Here is a 13,438-nt window from a genome sequence, read left to right as displayed (position 1 = left end):
CTATTCAAATTTTTTATTAAATGATTTTTTAAAATGATAAAATTAATGAATGGTGGGGATGGAGGAAGTGGAGGAAATGGAGAGAAAAAAAATGGAGAGTCCCCACTTCCAGTAGGACGGACTATGGGTGTCTCCATTTTTTCCCCTCCCTTTCCCTCCACTTCCCCCATCCCCACCATTCAAATTTTTTTATTAGACAATTTTTTTAAATGATAAAATTAATGAATGGTTGGAATGGGAGAAATGGAGGGAAATGGAGAGGAAAAAAATAGAGAGTCCCCACTTTCAGTAGAACGAATTAGGATTGTCTCCATTTTCCCCCCCCTTTCCCTCCACTTCTCCCATATGAATTGTGGAGATGGGGAAAGTGAAGAAAAATGGAGAGTCCCCACTTCCTAATAGAACAGTAGAAGCCCAAACAATAGCGATCATTTTTTTTTTTGCCAAAAAAAAATCATGAACTTATAAAAAATTAATTATTAATTAATAAAATTAATAATTATAATCTCCAGTCTCCAGCGAAGTACAGTCTCGTCGGGTACAAGGAGCAGATCCATTTGTCTTCTTCGACGAACAAGCACCCCACACTTGGTCGAGCTCGCCGTTGGAGGCCATCCACAGTTGTCAGCCCTGCGTGGTTGTTTTCCGGGAAGTATTGAAGAAGATTCGAACCCTAGGGCTTCATCTTATACCAAAATCCGGTGAGATTTATTCTATATTTGAATTTGTCCCCCGCGTCATCTGTTCCCTGCGTCGTGGTCAACCCTTTGTTGGACGCCGTCGAACTGTTTCTTGATTTGTTATAAAATTTTTATTTTAATTTTTCTTCGAATCCGGTTGTGTAATCGTTTGAATATTGACGCTTACAGTTTTTTAATTGACTTTGATTTCTAGTTTTTGCGTGATGGAGTGTAGTTGGCCGTTATACTTCTGCCCTCTCCATTTTTTAATACTAGCGACTTATATAGTCTTTGGATTGTGTTGTTATTCAATGTTGGATTTGTTGTGTGTTGGCATTCTGTTTGTTAATCATCTGTTTATATTATCATCAATTGAGAGATTTCTCAAGGTATTTGTGATGCACGATCTGTTAAATGAATTGGCTCAATTTGTGTCTGGCAATTTAGAAGCTTGACTTTTAATCATTTCGTGCTGCTGTGAATTTAGGAGCTATTGACAGAAACAATCAATTGCCCACCTTACTGTAAGCAACACTTGTCATGATCATAAATTGCAAGATGAAATTGGAAGATCATAAACTGCAAAGAGTGTTAACCTTGTCACTCTTCGGTGGCTTGGAGGAATTTCCTGAATCAATTGGTTTACTAAGCCATCTTCGTTAAAAACTATCTAGAACAAAAATTAAAAGGGTATGATATTAACTATGCATATCTCAAGGATTTCATGGGGACAGGTTCCCCCACTGTAATACAGGTCTGCCTATGTAGTTATGCGCAGAATTAATAGAAGAATTTTCTCATCAACATCAGACAAACTTCATCACATCAAAATTTAAATTCATGTTTGTGCCAAGAGAAAGGAAGGAAGAAGTGTAACTGATGTTGAATGTTCTCTCTTCCCAACCTACAACTTTGATTCACTTTTTGAATGTCAAGCTTAGAAATCAAGTTTGATTTATTTAGGTTCGCAGCCATTTGATATACGGTGACATCTCTATAGTGTAGAAATTTTAATTTGACTACCATTTATTCGCTCAATCAAGTATAATCAAGTAGAATGTATATACCCTCGATGCCAATATTTTTCTTGTTGGTATCTCTCCTCAGTCCCTAGTTTGAAGCCCATGTCTTTGTAGTCCATTCCATCAAATTTAGTTGATGTTTGGTCTGCCTCTCTTCAGAAGCGTCAATTCCGTTTCTTTTTTCAGATACAATTTTTCAAATCAGACAAGTAAGATATCATGGGTGCACATATTGACTCAAGTTCATCAGAGAAGAAATCAGGCAATGGAATGAATGACCTACCAACCTTCAATGCTGAGAATTTGCAACACAACATGAAAACTATCTATTACAGGTTTGTTTTGACTTTTTACGGTAAGCAAGTTCAACTATTTATCTAAAACATGCATATGACTAGAAGCGTCATGTTTGGGGTGGTGTTCCAAGTTTAAATTACATTGTATGACTTTATTTGCGAGAAACACTTGCCAGAGTGCATGAGATGTGTATATACGGATTAGTCATAGAGCAACGGGAGAGGGAAACATGATTCTTAGATGATATGAGTAATACTAAATCAAGATACCTTCTGTGGTGGTTTCTTTTGCAGCCGAACATTTATGTCTATAATTGGCGGAGTTGTTGCTGGAATTTTGGGGTTTACTGGATTGAAAGGATTTGTCTTTTACTTCCTTATCATGGCATTTACTTCCATTGGGCTCATAGCAAAAGCTAAATTTTCAATCCACTCATACTTTGACTCCTGGAACCGGGTGTTACTTGATGGCTTTTTTGGTGGTCTAATGGTACAATTTCTTATCATCTCTTTCTATCTCAGCATGATTTTTTGTATGAGATTTTTATTTCTAGGATGAAGAAGTATGCCCATGTAGATTGTTAAAGAAGTAGCCACAGAGAGGATATAATCCTCCAAATAAATAAAACAGAAAAACACAAACCACTTCAATCTTCATGATGAAATTTTAGCAAGGAATGCTTGTCTGATCTTCAGAACTACCATCTTTGTATTTTGTTAAATAGCTGGCTTGACACTTCACCATCACCTTATGATGATTGTGATATATCTTTTTTCTGTGGGTATGAGTGATCTTCCCTTAACCCCCTCCCCAACCCCCCTTTGTCGTGCATTGTTTGCATTTTTTAACATTTTTCCCTTTGAACTTTCTGCAGTCCTTCGTGCTGTTCTGGACGTATCCTTCTCATCTATAGTACGTGGTAAAGTATGGCTCCATATTTAAATAACTAGAACTTATTTTGTATTATGGTTTATAAGAGTAAACTATACACAACTCATCACATCTATAGCTTGATTACAACTTGTTAAGAAACTTTCAAATATGACACATTACATTACCCTCTAAACTATCTATAGTACGTGCATGTGAAAACATTGATGCGTCAGAGCCATGTGATTGTAACATGAAACATGTAAGTTATCATGTGACAATCACTTGGTTTGTTTGTTTTTTTTTCCCCCATGACATGTAATGTTTTCACGTTTTGTGGCAGTTATGTTTGAGTTCATGTATCAAAGTTGTTATAGACTATAGTTTAAGGAGGGTATATGGATTTTACCCAAATTTTAAATGCCCTAGGGCAGCCATTACCCATTGCCAGTGTCGTCAATAGGTATGATTACCTAGTGCATGCACTGTAGCTTTTGAAAACAAAAACAAAATTTATATAAACATATTTGATGAAAATATGGTGAAGACTTGGTAGTATGGGATACCAAGTCCCACATTGAATAGTATGAGATGTTCAATGGGGTATATAAGTGGGTTGGTTCTTTTACTCCAACAGTTAGCTTTTGGATTTCCGATCCCACTTAGGTACCTATCAATTGGTATTGGAGCCTCGTTGTTGGTGATTTCGAAAAGGGCTACCCACAAAGGGTTCTAACTAGAAGGAGATCGAGTTAAATGTTGTGGAGTGCAACCATTGGGTTCTATGGGGGGCCAATTAATGGAGACTTGGTAGTATGAAATACCAAGTCCCATATTAAGTAGTATGGGATGTTCAATGGGGTATATCAGTGGGTTGGTTCTCCCACTCTAACAGCTAGCTTTTAGGATAAGGTTTCCCATCCCACTTAGATACCCATCAAAATATGACAAAAGAGGGAAGAAAATAGTCATGACTAAAACTTTCCAAGAAAATAATATATCATCACTTAGCCAAAATAGACAGTACCCATGCAGGAAGCTCCATTCTCTGTATTCTTGTGATAGAAAAATTTCTCACATTACTAAAGCAGATGCTATTCTCACAACATTTAAAAAGGAGTCGTTCCATGGTGTCTCATTAAATTGTTATGTCATGGTCATTGACAAGACTGCCCATTCAACTTACGTTTGTATGGGTTGTGTGGGTATTAGTGACATTTTCCATAATAAAGCACAATTCAACCAAAATTTCTAAGCTTCCCTTGCTCTAATGATCATATTGTTGCTATTATTTATGTTCTTCCTTAACATAACGAAGATTTGCATATGACATTGTTCATATATTTTGATGGAGAGCCAAGTGGAAGGTCTCACGAGAAGGTATTTCGGTGGCCACTGCTTGTCACGATGCTTTTGCACCATTGCTTTTCTAGTCAGTTTTCATGATGTTGGCTTTTTCAAACGTTGTAATTTCTGTAGTTTATTTATATTATTATCATATAATGGAATCATAAGTAGATAGAATGGATAATTAGATCTTTGAATTGACATTTCTTCAGTTACACAGTTTTACTGAGATGATTTTTCTCAACGTCGTTGTGCCACGTAATACCTCGTGTGGGTAGACAGATAATATGTTCACATTTTCTTCCAAGCGTCTAGTTATTTGACGATAGAATCCATGTGTTGTGCGCGTAAACTGTGGAGATCAGGGTTATAATTGATACTGTTCGTTAGTGTTGATTTTTTCCCCCAACTTCATTAGTGTTGATTATTCCTAAGATCATATCAAGCAATAGTACTTTCAAATAATAGTTTTCTCTCTCTTTATTGGGAGAATTTTAGTAAAAGGCCACAATAGCTAAATAATTTAACATCAGGACCATTGGATTCTAGAATTTCACTGTAGGATCAAGGGATTAAATTAAAAATGTCTTAATAGAAAATGATTAAAATACCCTCCAATGTCTATTAAGGGAGGGAGCATGGTTTTGTACTAATCAAACTGTTGAATAAAGCTGGTAATTCAAGTCATGATTATTTCAACCAAGCTTAAAATGATGGATCATATAAAAAAGTTCACATATTCAAGTTCGGTCGTAAACATTTCAAGCTTTTTAAGTTTTTTGAATTGGTTTGAATGCTTGAATGGCTGAACCTTTTTTTATTTTATTTTTTTACTTCTTTTCAATTTTTACTTTAAAAAATTATAATTTTTTAAGCAATATATCTCTACATTACAACGCCATTTTTTTAATCCTTACTAATGTGACACCAAGTATTTAAAAAGTTTTAAAAAAAAAAAGAGTATGAGAAGTAATATTTTAAGTCTAAATTTCTTTAAAATTTTCAACAAAAAAAAATCTAAAACACAGTTATGGGAAAATTGAAACTTCATTTAGAAGTATAAAGTATGCAAACTAAGTATAGGGGAGGATCCGTGAATTTGAAATGAAGGTTAAAGTGAATGTTAATTTTATTTTGTTAATAAAAAATGAATTTAGGTGGACTTGGGTTCGGCTTGAATATATTTAAGTTTATTTGAGTGGCTTAAATAATTTTTTTAAGTTTGTTCAAACTGACACATCAATTTGACTTAAATTGTCAGCTCTATTAAAAAGTGCATTCAAGCTCATATTTTTTTTAGCCGAAAAGTCCATACTTATTTCAAATAATGAAATTCACAGCAAAATGATTTTGCAATGCTTAGTGATGGCCGTGATGGCCTTAAGGGGCAATTTATTTAAAATTAAAAAAATGTGATTTTAGTTAAATTTGATTCTTCGAATTGTTGGAGAAGAAATTAAGCTAATCATAAAAGTTTTGCTTTTATATATATAAATATATCCATTTTTTATCCAAATAAACTAACGCTTGTGTTAAGCTTAAATTCTCACAATAACTCCCGCATAGATTCTCACAAGTAACAACCTTCTCATGTTCAGTCTAATTAAAATCATTTTTTAAATCCCAGACATAAAGGTCCTATTGCTATGTAGATTATAGAGTATTCCTTTCCCCACTTTTTTTATCGTTCTCGTTTATAGAATAGTATTGTCCAACTCAACAGCTTAATGCAAGGCCTATTCTCAAGTGAAGAAAGAGACCCCTTACGTACAGGATGGAACCATTTCTAGACCTACTAGGAAGCCCACCCTTGGGTCCAACACACAGGCAACAACGATTCGTGATTATCCATGACGATAATGAAAATGACATTTGAGCATTTCGAACTTTGATTTTAGTAAACAAGATTAGATTATATGTCCTGTAGGTGCCACTTACAAGGATAATCATATCACTCATCGAAAGAGAGCAATGCAAGTCCTACATGTTTCAATTCTTCTTAACCTTTTGTCATCACAAAGTAAACGCCATGACATACTAAAACATTCTCAAACAAAACCTGGTTATAACCTTTTCCAGTTTTTGACTTAATCACTGTTCCTTTTACTTTGGCAAAAAGACAATTAAATATCTCTCTATCCATATTTGACCCTCTATAGGTGATCAAACATTCGAAGTCTTGATAGGGCTCCAGAAATATCAATGCATGACAACCAAATTATGTAAGGATAAGATGAACAACCACCAATCATATAAATCAAGAAGAAATTCTACCCACAATTTCAGTGTATCAGAAGTTGTAGTTCACGAGGACTCTATCTAGAGACTAAAATCCTAAGCAAAGGCCTATCACATAAAACTCAAGTTTAACACAATCTTCACCAGTACTTCAAGAGAGTTCTCCATAAATCACATTCAACAGACTAATCCATCAGACGAAACTAGTAAACGTAAAAGTACTGCATCATAACAATACAGAATATGGAAAAAGGACCCAAGAAGAAAAATTCCCACCAAGCATGTTGTACTTTCGATGGAGAGAGATTTTAAGAAGAGGGCAATATGTTGACTATGTTTGAGTAGCTAATCCCTTTAAGTGTGGTTGTAAACCCTATCGTTTGGAAGGTCTCTCATCATCCTCGCCACCGTCGTCGTTGTCGTCGCTGTCGTCTGAATCATCCTTGGACCTCTTTCTTTTTGAGGAAATCTCAGCCTTCTTAGCTTCCCCCTCATTGTCATCATCAACTTCATCTTCCTCCTCACCATTCTGCGCAGGCTCAAAATCACTTGATGCTTCCTCTTCCTCAGCAGTGCCTACAGGACGAACAAGGTACTCTGTCCCCAAATCCTCCTAAAAGTTTAAAAAGTGTTACAAGACTAGGGCAGTTTAAAAAGGGGAAGAGAAAGCCAAATAGAATAATTTAACGAAAAGTTGAAGGGGGGGAAATAAAAGCAGATAGGCGTATAGACAAGAAAACTTCAACTTTAACAGGCGTTCATTTTTCAAGTTCCTTGGCTCAGCCAGATCAATTAGGCTACAATTAAGCATGACATGATTATATATGCAATTTTAGATGTCAGTCCAATTCCATGATTCTCATTTCTCAAACCCCCCTTAAAAAGTAGGAATAAAACGGATAATAAAAATTCAGGTGACTCAGGTCCCAAAAAAAAATTCAGGTGACCAAACTAGCACATAATACCCAGTGCTCTGAATAATGAAACATGCACGGGTTTTATTAAAAAAAAAAAAAAAAGCAAATGTATGGATATTGAGAACCCTAGAGACGTAATTTAAGAAAACTCGAAATCTAAAATGGTCAAAAGCTATAATTATAAGCTCTCTCTCGCTCTCTCTCCCTCACCTTTTCGATCAGTGCCGGATTTATGACTCGCCAAGATAAATCACCGAGAAGATTGAGGATAACGAAGGAAAAGGACATGGCAGAAACTAGATTAGTCCTTCTCCCATCACTTTAAGGGAGAAACAAACAACGAAAGCGCACTCTAATTGAAGCTGAAACAGATTCAGAAAAGAAATTTGATGCACAGACAGGTTCTTCTAAGATCTAACCAGGATTTATCATTGGAAATGGTTGCAGAAATAAGCTAAAACGAATTCCGTTTTATTTTTATTTTTATTTTTTTCCCTTTCTTGTGATTTTCAATTGTTGCTCAGAGCTGACTGACAACATACTTGAAAGGAACCAAAAAGTTAAACAAATGAAAAGAAGAGAAGCGAATCGCATGAATTGCAGTAAATATTTCAGATTTGAAAATTCAGCAATTTTTAACTATTTCTGCAAAAACTAGGTAGGAAAAAGAGCAAATCTGAGTTAATTACCTCATCGTCGCCCTCTTCGTCGTCGTCCTCACCGTCGTCGTCGTCGTCGTCGTTATCATCGTCATCAGCACCAGCGTGTTGAGCGACATCACCTGCATCGTCATCGTCTTCTCCATCTTCGTCATCGTCGCCGTCCGGAGCGTCGTCATCGTCTTCTTCATCTTCATCCTCGTCATCAACCTCATTGTCCTCGTCCTCGTCCTCGTCATCATCGTCCTCGTCATCGTCATCATCTTCTCCATCTTCTACTTCATCCTCGGAGCCGTCATCTTCCTCATACTCGTCATCTTTTTCCTCCCGAACCGTGACCTCGTTTTCAGCCACGTGTTCCTTCAATTCTTCCGTAGCCTTCATCTCCAAATCGAAAAAACAGGAAAATCACACCACTTTCTCGAGAAAAAATCCTAACTTTCCAGGAAGAAACGAAAATCAATCGAAAATCGAGCAGGGAGGGAGGATAGGGGAGACAGAACGTTGATTCCAGCTTCTTCCTTCGTTTCACCAGTTAGCTCTGCAGCACTGATCTCATCCGTTGAAACGAGAATTCACGCGAATCGATGACGTGGCAATAGATCGACGGTTCCTGAGAAAGCATTGCGAGTTCAGTGCGGATGGCGTGATTGCGCATTGCGGCGCCCACGGATCAGTACTCCTATAATCATAGTCACGTGTATGTCACGTGAAAACGCATTCTCCTCGGTTAGGGTTTTTCTCTCGTGAATTTTTAATATTTTTTTAATGGACTGTTCATGAATGAGAAATTATAAAAATTTTTAACAAAATTAGTTGTGCTTTTCTACGAATCAATTGCATTTGGGGCCATCAAAAACAAGAAATTAACAAACAAGGTTAAATTGAATCTAAAGGCGGCAAGGCCTTGCTTGTACATGTGTAGGTGAAATGACTTATTTGCCCCCAGCATACTACTCTCTCATTTCTCTCACCTCTGATGCCATCCTTTTCGACGAGTACAACCTGCGCGCTGAATGGCTCATCCTGTCACAAAAAACAAGCGCAGCCATGGTTTCATGAATGCAATCTAGCTTTCCCAGGTCGTCTCCTCCTCCTACTCCAGCAGCTATTCACTCATAAATAACACTCTGTTTCTGTTCCTCACTCTGCTTCTCTTGTGGGTCATTTTGTGTTCTGATAAAAAACCCACAAAAATAGTCAACAATATCCCATATGGGATTCGATTATTATTTTTGGATCGGCCTGAATATCTGGGATTTGATTAGGTGGCAGTTTCATCCAGTGATTCCGGATTGAGTGGGGTGAAGGTTGAGAGAGAGAGAGGGAGAGAGCTGAGAATGAACAAGTGATGTGGAAAGGTGGATTGCAGCGGCGGTGAGAGAAATGAGAGTCGAACAGTCGGGTAGTGTGAGGGGCAAATAAGTCATTTTAGGTAAAAATACAATGCAAACAAGGCCTTTTGAAGTAATACTAGATTTTATTGGGTCTTTTTAATAAATTTCTTGCTTCGGAGGACCCTCAATGTAATTCTTTGTCTCTCTCTCTCTCTCTCTTTTTCCAACTTTTACTGTTGGTCAAGCTTCCAGATGCAAAGTTTAATACTTTCCATCTTTATGGGAGAAAAAAAAAAGAACGATTTATTTATCAAAAAAAAAAAAGAACGATTTAGTAGTTTCAACCCAAAGTCATTAGAATGAGTGGAAAAGGCTCGCGTCTATTAATTATATGCATAAAAAAATTGTTGAAAGATTTACTTCTTATTTTTAAAATTAAGAAAAAATATCTATATTAAATTATCTATTTTTAATACAAATCTATATTAATTCTCTTCATTTAGTAGTTTGGGATTTTTTGGGTGGAATGAAAAGAGTAAGATGCCATAGCTTGTAGATGTTAAACTATCATTAATAAGATTTTTTTAAGAGAGTGGAATGTCAACAGATATCTTGCAATAGGCAAGTATCGTGGTCTCTCCAGTTAAGAGTCTATGTAATTTTTTTTTTTTCTTTCTCCCCTACAGGGTCTAAAACTACATTATTTTGAGTTAAAAAGAAAAAAGAAATAGTAATCCATCATATTTATGCTTTAATAACTCTGCTTCATTAGTTGGGTAAGATAATAAATTGGCCTCTAAATTATAAACTAAAATTTTTAAGACTCTTGACTCATTTTTATTGTAAAGTTTCCCTTCAACTTTTAAAAATAGAGTAATGTAATCTTTATCATCAATGAAAGTTAACTTTGATTATTAATTGATTAAAAAATAATAAAAAAACTCAAAAATAAAAAAAAGATTAAAAAAATTATAGGAAATGATCCAAAAATTAAAGATAATGACCAAAATAACTAATTATGCATGCAAATTCATCACAAGGTTCAAAGTAATGCAAATTCTACACCAAAAATAGTAGAAAAAAGTAGAAGGAGAAGAAAGAAGAGAGAAAAAAGGGAGGCGAAGGAAGGTAGAGATAAAAAAACACATAAGGAAGGAGAGGCAAAAATACCTTAGTCAAATCTTTTTTTAATGATCAATGTTTTTCATATTTAACAATGTGATGACATTTGTAACACTAGCCTTGAGTGTTATCCAAAAATCACATAATTCAAACAAACTAAGTGTGGTTAAGGAGTTGATCCTCTAACCAACTTAAGAAATAAATCATTTAAAACCTTAAAAATAATTATAGGTTCTACCTATAGCGCACGGAAGCAAGTTAGACGAAAATGGAATAAAAAGATGCTGTCATGACAGTAATTTATTGCTGTCATGACAGCCCTCCTGGGCCAACTTCCAGGAGGCGGTGTTCCGTCATTCGACCTCCGATTGAAGTGATTTTAAAGCTCACACGTCACATTCAAAGGGTACTATAAGTGTACCAAATTTCAAAAAGATCCAACGGTCGGATTAAAAATTAGACATGTTAAAAGATTGACTATTTTTGCTGTCATGACAGCTAAAAAGCTGTCATGACAGCACTTCCGGACCAACTTCCGGAGTGCACCATTTCATCATCTGACCTCCGATCGGAGTGATTCCAAAGCCCACATGTCACTTTTAAAGAATACTATTAGCATACTAAATTTTGAAAAGATCCAACGGACGGATTGAATTTTGTGCAGGTTACAAATCAACACTGTAGCTGTCATGACAGCAATTTAATGCTGTCATGACAGCACCTCCAGACCAAATTCCGGAGTGCTTCGTTTCTCCGTCCGATATCCGATCGACGTGATTCCAAAGCCCACACGAAGCTTATAAAAGGTTTTACTTGTGACCCAAATTTTAGAGAAATCCAACGGTCGGATTAAGATTTGGACACCCGGATGCAAAAGTGCAGCTTTTTGGTAAAAAACCATTTTCAAAATTGTCCAAATCCCATCCTAATGGTCACAAACCTGTGGAAACACTTTGGACACGTCAAATAAGATTAAAAACAATTGATAGAACATTCAAATGATGGAAAACCCCCATACATCAAAATTTGACCACCCGGGTGCCATTTACTAAAATGGACCCTAAACCCCCAAAATGCACAAATCATACAAGAGTGGTCACAAATCAATCCAAATACCATGTATTTATATAAATACATATGCTAAACATTTTCACTTGGCTCAGAGCTCCTTGTGGGGCCCACGCACCCACTCTCTCTATCCAAGCTGTATGTTTTCCCATAGCACACCATTTGCAATGCAACCACTTTACATTTGCTTATAAAATCACATATATATCAAAATAAAGATCTGCTTGTAATAGAAACTTGGTCTACTAAGTAAATCCATCAAAACCACACACCATAACAAGTTTCCTAGCCACAAGTCTGCAAACAGACAAAAATTCATACACAAGCACACAATCCACACATATTCACACACACACACATAATCATATCCTACTGGCACCCTAATCTTAAATACATTACAATATATTTGCTCAAAAGAAAGGGGTTGCAGTTCTTTACAAATCACAAGCAAACCCCTAGCTTTGCTCTTTTCCCCGTCCACCACTGGATCCTTCGCCTGGACCTAGAATATTGAAAAGAAAGGGGTGAGACAACCACAGTCTCAGTAACAGTGAAATCTATATTGATTATTACAAAGTAAGCCATAATCAAATAAATGAATAATAAATTCAACATAGTATATAATTTAGCCATTTAAAATGCATGAATGCATGACCTAGGCCGGTATGGCCTTTCATGACCAACAGAATGCCCCCTGGCACTCTTTAACTCGCAGGTAAACCTTATACCTACTTGTACCTCCACAGGCACAAAACATAATCTAAGGCATGATCTAATCCACCGAACCGCCTATGCCCCTTCGACGTGAATCCTGAGCAGTCAAAGCTAACTCCCTCCCAGAGCCAGCCCGACTTACTCTCCATGTGAGGGCTACCTTGGCCTAGGCACTCAACCTCACACTTCATATGTCGGATTCCCTCCCCCACTGAGAGGTGTCGAACACTCAATACACTAACCACTTTAGTGCACTGAGCCCACAATACGTAAGACAACACTGAGTACTGACAGTGTGCCATAGAATCAAAAAAATCCACACCTTCTCATTGGTGAACTCCCACCGAGATCATGCCTTTTACTCTTGTCTACCTTTCCTGAGTATTGACCATTCAACACTCTAAAGTAGTATAATATTTATTATAAATCTCATTTCCATAAAAACATTGTTATTAAACAATTAGAAAACATATTTGCACTATAATCAAAGTAGTACCCCATAACCCCTTATAAAGCACATTTAATCTTTTAAAACATGTAATGCATGATAACTAGTAATATTTATTCAAAAATAGCTAAAACAAAGTAATAAGAAATATAAATTCCCCTGTTACCTCAACCCTTTGGTACTAAAAGGGTTCCCCTTGTACAAAATAGGGCTCGGCTTGTTCCTTACTTCTCAATAAGTTCCACCAACAATTTCTACAACATATAAGTGATCCACATCACTTATCATGACAAATAGCATTAATGAAGACTATAACTCATACCACACAACTTAGGTCAATGAGTCATAATCCACCCTAATGGTCCATATATTAAAACAACCATTCACATAGTATCACTTAACCACCAAAACCATTTATTAGCCATCACTAGGCTAATTTTCAATTTATATAATTTTTTAATCAATTAAAAACCTTTACTTAGTGCCACCAACTTTCACCATTAGCCCTTATAATGAAAACCAAACCTTAATTTAAATCTTATTGGGCTCAAATAGCAAAATTATAACTAAATCAATAGGCTTAAACCATTGAGGAGCAAAAACCCAATTTCTCAAGGTTTATTTTGTGCCCAAAACACCTCTTTTCATCCAATTATCCACTCAAAATATTAGATCACTATATAGAAACTCAAAACATGCTCCCTAGGATCCAAAGAAAC

The 13,438-nt window shown here is 36.1% G+C and overlaps 2 protein-coding genes across 2 annotated transcripts; one reads left to right on the top strand and one right to left on the bottom strand.

The window, feature by feature from the left end:
* The first annotated feature begins 523 nt into the window (after positions 1–523).
* On the top strand, positions 524–4,460 carry LOC129319931 (uncharacterized). Its single transcript, XM_054965043.1, has 5 exons — positions 524–701; positions 1,889–2,037; positions 2,293–2,488; positions 2,874–2,893; positions 4,188–4,460. The coding sequence occupies exons 2-5, from the start codon at positions 1,922–1,924 to the stop codon at positions 4,216–4,218; spliced, it is 363 nt and encodes a 120-aa protein (XP_054821018.1). The 5' UTR covers positions 524–701; positions 1,889–1,921; the 3' UTR covers positions 4,219–4,460.
* A 1,985-nt stretch (positions 4,461–6,445) lies between these two features.
* Positions 6,446–8,642, bottom strand: LOC129319929 (uncharacterized). The gene is made up of 2 exons (XM_054965038.1): positions 8,061–8,642; positions 6,446–7,067 (listed from the first exon to the last, which is right to left on the bottom strand). The coding sequence occupies exons 1-2, from the start codon at positions 8,412–8,414 to the stop codon at positions 6,828–6,830; spliced, it is 594 nt and encodes a 197-aa protein (XP_054821013.1). The 5' UTR covers positions 8,415–8,642; the 3' UTR covers positions 6,446–6,827.
* Positions 8,643–13,438: the final 4,796 nt, after the last annotated feature.

The sequence above is a fragment of the Prosopis cineraria genome, unplaced genomic scaffold (assembly GCF_029017545.1).
Source record: "Prosopis cineraria cultivar Desert tree isolate PC_DT_omini unplaced genomic scaffold, ASM2901754v1 PC9, whole genome shotgun sequence".
Lineage (NCBI taxonomy): Eukaryota > Viridiplantae > Streptophyta > Magnoliopsida > Fabales > Fabaceae > Prosopis > Prosopis cineraria.
The sequence above is the reverse complement of the archived record's forward strand: the minus strand, read 5'-3'. Positions and strand labels throughout refer to the sequence as shown.

What these genes read in the sequence shown, in the direction of transcription:
- LOC129319931 (XM_054965043.1), top strand. Translation starts at nt 1,922, where the DNA reads ATGGGTGCACATATTGACTCAAGTTCATCAGAGAAGAAATCAGGCAAT. An exon ending in GCTTTTTTGGTGGTCTAATG is followed by an intron (nt 2,489 to 2,873) that starts GTACAATTTCTT and finishes AACTTTCTGCAG; the next exon opens with TCCTTCGTGCTGTTCTGGAC. An exon ending in TCCTTCGTGCTGTTCTGGAC is followed by an intron (nt 2,894 to 4,187) that starts GTATCCTTCTCA and finishes AACATAACGAAG; the next exon opens with ATTTGCATATGACATTGTTC.
- LOC129319929 (XM_054965038.1), bottom strand. Translation starts at nt 8,414, where the DNA reads ATGAAGGCTACGGAAGAATTGAAGGAACACGTGGCTGAAAACGAGGTC. An exon ending in ACGAAGAGGGCGACGATGAG is followed by an intron (nt 7,068 to 8,060) that starts GTAATTAACTCA and finishes TTAAACTTTTAG; the next exon opens with GAGGATTTGGGGACAGAGTA.